Source organism: Octopus bimaculoides, chromosome 14 (assembly GCF_001194135.2).
Source record: "Octopus bimaculoides isolate UCB-OBI-ISO-001 chromosome 14, ASM119413v2, whole genome shotgun sequence".
Lineage (NCBI taxonomy): Eukaryota > Metazoa > Mollusca > Cephalopoda > Octopoda > Octopodidae > Octopus > Octopus bimaculoides.
Window position 1 is genome coordinate 31,710,942 of NC_068994.1, and position 6,568 is coordinate 31,717,509.

The 6,568-nt window shown below is 36.8% G+C and overlaps 1 protein-coding gene across 4 annotated transcripts in view; it reads left to right on the forward strand.

Annotated features, from left to right (window-relative positions):
- The window catches only part of LOC106874064 (zinc finger protein OZF), a 9,389-nt gene extending 2,850 nt beyond the window's left edge, over positions 1 to 6,539 (forward strand). For 2 of the 4 annotated variants that reach the window (XM_014921641.2, XM_052972820.1), the window contains exon 2: positions 4,005 to 6,539. In XM_014921641.2, coding sequence (XP_014777127.1) covers positions 4,661 to 6,169 — 1,509 coding nt within the window. In that variant the 5' untranslated portion in view covers positions 4,005 to 4,660 and the 3' untranslated portion in view covers positions 6,170 to 6,539. Of the gene's footprint in view, positions 1 to 224; positions 308 to 2,324; positions 2,368 to 4,004 lie in introns of those variants that run through there. The other 2 variants (XM_014921642.2, XM_014921643.2) reach the window with 2 other exon arrangements.
- The last annotated feature ends 29 nt before the right edge of the window (positions 6,540 to 6,568 follow it).

Consider the following 6,568-nt stretch of genomic DNA (forward strand, 5'->3'; position numbering starts at 1 on the left):
ATATATATATATATATATATATATATGTATGTATATATATATAAATAAATCTATCTATGTATATATATATATCAAGCTTTTTGTATGTGTAAATGTAATTGAATAGTAACTTTGTAACATTCACATATGCATGTACGTACTTATATATACAAATAACTATTTAGTCGTTGCTTAAATAAATCGTTTACGAAAGTATGTCTGCATTATCTGTTTACTAAAAAAGAAAAAGCCATTGATAGCGATAAAGTAACTATTGTTGTTATTGTTGTTCTAGCATTTCTCTGGGCAGTGTCTTGTCCAGTTACAGGTGAGCTTTGAATGAACAGGGCTATGGTCATAGACATTCCAGCTCCGACAATCCAAGCTTTATTCAAACGTTAACATTATATCTAGGACTTGCATTATACGACGTGTCTTATTTTTATAATTTTTTTTTCTTTTTCGAGTGTAAGGAATGATTTGATAGAGATTGAGCTGCTATTTGTAGCAAGTCGATTTACTGTATGCATGAAATCTTATTGCTCTGTGGTAACTGTTGCGGTTTAGAATTGTTTTCTCTTTACTATTTTTATTGCATTTATTTTTCTAAGCGTGAGGTTTTATCCCTTATTTGGTTCGATGCTCTCTCACTTGGTACTGGTACTAAATAAAGCACCTGGTTAATTTTGAAGTTTATTTAAACTGTTTTGTAGTTTAATTGACGGCATTAGCAACGCCGTCATTATTATTAGAATTCGACTGCAGTTATTACAGTCATCATTATTGTTGTGATACAAACGAATGTCACGAATATCCCAGTTTCTCTTAGCCATCTCCACGTTATTTTGCTTATGTTAGCAGTCACCAACATTCGTCATGTTGCGACTGCCGCTAGTGTTGACGTTACCTGTCGTCTTTCTCTAGTGTTGATAAACTAGTAAGTAGTACCAGTTTTATACGATTAAATTAACAGCACTAGTCCTCCGCCATCCAAAATTAATTGTCACCATCTGTCTGTTGAAGTTAGACATCGATATTGTCAGAGTCGGTAGAGTTACCGACAGCTCTCCTTGCAGTATTTAGTCATGGTATTTGATTTTTACGTTGAGTTGAAATCCCTTCTAGATCCGACTTTGCCTGTCATCCTTCCAGGGGCGATAAAATAAGTACCAATTGAATTCTCGGGTAGAACTAATCAACTATATCTATTCCTTACATTTCAGACCTTGCCCCTATATAAGAAACTAATATTTTAAATGCCTTGGGAACCAATAAGGAAGCCTTTATGTCGACGCTCGACCATTCTAGAATTAGCAACCAAATTTTCCTCATGTCACACAATATTGTCTTATGGGATACTTTGGATATTGTTGTCTGGAAAAAGAAAAGATGGTCATGGTTGGAATGTCTCTGATCAGAGGTTTTGTTCGTTCAGGGTTGATTTTGGACTTGTTACTTTGGATGTCTCAGTCGAAAAAAAGTTGTAACTTTGTGTTATTTCGGAAATCATCATCATCATCATCATTATGAACATCATTTTTTCAGCTATTTCTTGGGAATTACTGCTGCCCCATCACATTGCACCTATGTTTCTGAAGTATAGGCAGCATCGTCTTTTAGGGATGAAGAATTCTCTGTGTATGCTCCATCAGTTTTGCTTTGGTTCTGATATTATTTCAGTGTTCCATTTGTTGGTCGGAATATCTTGTTTCAGTCATTGGACTGTAGCTATGCTGGGGCACCACCTTGAAGGGTTTAGTCAAACAAATCAATCCCAGTATTTATATGTCTGGTACTACCAAACTGCTAAGTAACGTGGACATAAACTAACTAACAACAATTGTCAAGCAATGATGGGGAACAAACACACACATATATACACAACAAGTTTCCATAAAGTTTCCATTCACCAAATTCTTACAGAGCATTAGTTGACCCAGGCCTATTATAGAAGATACCTAAAATGCTATACAGTTGGACTGAACCCAGAAACGTGGTTACAAAGCATACTTCTTAACCATGCAATATGAGTTGAATAATTGTTGTTTTTACAATAATTAAATAAGTCCAAAATAGTAATTAATTTTTTTAGCTGAGTAAATTGGGGTCATGATCAATAGACTATAGAGTAGGTAATTTAATATCAGGAATAAGTTCAAATCCTTAGACATCTGTAATATTACTGTGTATCAGGGTTCTCCACTGCTTTCCGGATGGAAAGGCAAGTACGTTTTATTCTCATAATAAACAATTGTGTGGAATGCTACAAATATAACATTACTCCAGCTACAAAAGTTAAACCATGTTGGTCATTATTTCTTTGTAACTTCTGGATTCCCTTTTAGATTTGGCAGTTCCCAGTTGAAGTATTGTACATCTTAATTTGCTGTGAGTATTAGCAGGATTCAGTGATATTGGCAATATGGGTATGAGATGTTTTGGCATTGCCTATTTGATGTTACTGGTTCAATGCTGACTTATTTCACATCAAGCATTTTAATATTTCTCTTGTTCTCAACTTCTTTCTCCCCCCCCCACTATGTGCAAACATGTTCCTCTACATGTATGTGCCATCATTCTTATACATGACATGTCCAAACCAACACATTGTTTTCTCAAGATCCTAAAACCAACGTACCTCATTAAAAGCATTGGTGTTGGTTCTGGTGCCATGTAAAAAGCACCCAGTACACTCTGTAAAGCGGTTGGCATTAGGAAGCACATCCAGCCATAGAAACCAAAGCCAAAACAGACTGTGGAACCTGGTGCAGCCCCTGGCCTTGCCAGTTTCTGTCAAGTTGTCCAACCCATGCCAGCATAGAAAACGGACATTAAATTTTGATGATGACTACATTCAATTCCTCTTATACCCACTTTTTCTCTTAAATCATCTGTACTTTGTCATTCATGCACATTCAGCAGAGCATGCTTGCTTCATTTCTTTCCAGTCTTCATATATCCTTCACATTCACTGACCATATTTTGGTTACCATGCTGCATTGCACTTTGTGCACAAGTTGCATATAATATATTACTCAGTGGAAGAGAGAATCCTTTTTGTTGCCTTCAGAGAAATTTTTCCACTTTCAGGACACGCATTCTACTGGGGATTTGGTCACTTAGGTAACAGCTGCTATCAGCTACTTGTATCAAGCCTTCCAAGAATTTGAAAGAATGTATTTTATTTTTGCTCTGATTGCTAACTACTCCTGTTTGTCTGCCACATGCAAACCTGTTGTTCACCATCAACCTGCCTGTGAACTCAGTTCACCTCTTGTGCACCCATAGATCACACCATGTACTCTCTAAAGTGTCCCTGTCTACTTCTTCTCCACATATTCAACATGACCATACACACACACACACGCACACACACACACACACACACACACACACACGCACACATGTATGAAGGTCTTTTATACAATTTCCTTCTACCAAATCCCACTCAAGATATGTTTGGTGTTATTTGCTTTTAGTGCCTTGCAGAGGTATTGAACCTGGAATTAGGTTGTGAAGCAGATTTCTTAACCACACAGCCATATCTGTACCTCTTTATATGTACTGCTTCTCAATAGGATCCAGCAAATGGCTTAAAAGTTCTTTAGAATGTGGGGACAAAAAATGCAATTGTGTGGCTTTGTGAGTAAGAAATTTGCTTTGTAGCCATGTGGTTTTGGGTTCAGCCTCACTGTGCAACACCTTTGCTAAGTGTCTTCTGCTATAGTCCTATCTTGACCAATATCTTGTGAGTAAATTTGGTTGATGAAGAATCTGAGCATTCAGCTGTAAAACTTTGCCTCAAATCTAAATGATGCCATTATGGAAAAAAACAGATGCTAAACAAACTTTGTTGTTTTCCACAAGCTCTTTCAGAAAGATGTCTATTACATTGAAGATTGTTACAACTGGGAGACAATACAGGGTCAAAGTCTTACTTTATTCATGAGTTTTTTTTTATTGTTTTTATCTTTCATATTATAAATATCAAAATTTAGATAGATTTTATTTTTCTTTATTTTTAGATGATGGAATACAACAAGCAGCTGCTGTTTTTGACAAGAATTCTTCACTTTTGAATTTTTGAAAGATAATTTCTTGATGTAAATGCATAAATATATCTGCTGAAAATTATTTGGCAGACTTGCAGAAAATAAAAACTGGTTATGATTTTATACTATTCTGCTATGTCTTTGAAAACTAATGCTGTTAAGAAAAGGAAAAAGACATTACCAAAGTATATTGCCTTCAGATTCTACCCAAGTGATAGGTTATTGGATAAATGAATATTGACTATGGAATTCTATCAGCCTTTTAATTCTTGATATGTCTTGAAAACAAATTTGATTGCATTTTTCAAATGGGAGGAGCAGCTGTAAGCATTGTTTTCAAAATATTTTTGTTTTCAAAAATTAAAACTGATTTTGGAGAATCTAAATTCAAAAGATGAAGTTATTACAGACAATGAAATCAAATTTATAAGTTAAAATTAAAATATATATTTATATATATACACACACACACACATACTTACACATGTATGGGTGTGTATGTGTATATATAAGTATATGTATGTAAAGAGAAAGGACAATCCACTAACAGTTAAATATACATACTAATTTGTTTCTTTTAAAATACCAATTGTTATTAGTTGCTGTCTAGAATTTGACCATTAAAAATTATGGATAAAAACTTGTCACCGAAACCATTTCCTTGTGACTTGTGTGGAGAAAGTTTTTCACGTCGCAGTACTATGTTGCAACATAAACGAACTCACACTGGTGAGAAACCGTTCCATTGTGAGATCTGTTCAAAAGGATTTACACGACCATACACACTACAAAAGCATCGTCGCTGCCACACGGGTGAAAAACCATTTGCTTGTGATATTTGTGGTCGTAATTTCTCGCGCAGCAGTACTTTGCATGAACACAAGCGAACACATGCCGGTGACAAACCGTTCCAGTGTGATATCTGTAGGGACAACTTTTCACGGCGGAGCACATTACTCCAACACCATCGCACGCATTCTGGCGAGAAACCGTTTCCCTGTGACGTTTGTGGGAAGAAGTTTACGCGTCGATACACTTTGCAGAAACATGCAAGAGACCACACACGTGAAGCACCATATCACTGTGAAATATGCGGGTGCCGGTTCACACGGCCTTTCGCTCTTCAGAAACATCGCCGCTCACATACAGGAGAAAAACGATTCCATTGTGATGTATGTGGGGAGAGTTTTTCTCGAAGAAGCAACCTGCATGTTCATCAAAGAACCCACACTGGAGAAAAGCCCTTCAGCTGTTCGTTGTGTGGCAAAAGCTTTTCTCGCAGAAGCAATCTACAAGTACACATACGCAGTCACTCAGGAATTAAGCCGTACTGCTGTGAATATTGCAGCAAACGGTTTGTTCGAAGCAGCACACTGTTAGAACATAAACGCATTCACACAGGTGAGAAAGCTTCATTCCAAAACTTTAATCCTCCTCCTCCTCCTCCTCCTCCTTCTGTTGCCATCAATCCAACTACTGTTGTCAGCAACAATAACAACAACAATAATGCTGAGAAGAATAGTTGTGTCATGAAAAGTTCAATTGATGACAGCCACAAAGAATTTGTTTTCAGTACTAACAATAACAACACCAACACTAACAGTGACGTTGCCATGGGAAATGGTAAACAGTTTACCTACAACATTATTACAGCAGCTGCTAACAACACTTTTCAGAATACTAATGGAGACGAAAACTCTCACAATGAGGCACTTCTTGCAACAGATAATAATATGCAATTCAATCAACCCAGACTAGCCACCACCACTACAACTGATGGCTCTATGTTGCACTGCAGCAACTGTGGAAAGCCATATGCCCAATGTTGCCATGTACAACACCAGCAGCTGTTGCTGCAAAGGGGAGCAACCTATTTACAGTCGCAAGCCAGGACCCGGTTATCAGCTTTGGTGACAGCCAGAAAATGGCTTGAGCCGCCCACTGTGATAGTAGCTGCCTCTACCACTGCAAACCAGACCAGTATGCCCCCGAATGCTGCTGCCACAGCGATAGCTTATTCTGAACCTTCCAAAACAGGCCTTCAAACTAATCTTGCTGCAGAGACACTGCCACCTACAGCTTGTAATACACTGGTAGTTGTACAACCCCCAACTGCTTGCCCTATAATGGAAACCTGACTATTTCACAACAGATTGAACTGCTCTGAGCCTCTCTGAAACTTACTGGTGTGATACACAGATATCCACCAACGTCTAAAGTGGTAATATTATATGCAAATACAGCAATGATGGAAAATACAAAATTGGACAATCTCTTTTTCTAAATTGTTAAAATATTCCAGTAATGATAAAAAAAAAAAAAAAGAAATTTTTTTTAAGTAAGGTAAAGTTAAAAGAAAAAAAGAAATGAGAGTTAAAAAAAAAAATGGGTGACTGTTTTTTTTTCATGTTATAATTGAAGTTATATTTGGCTAATCTATTTTTGTTTCAACTTTAATATGATTATTATTAAGGCAGTGAGCTGGCAGAAACGTTAACATGCTGGGCGAAATGCTTAGCGGTATTTCGTCTGTCTTT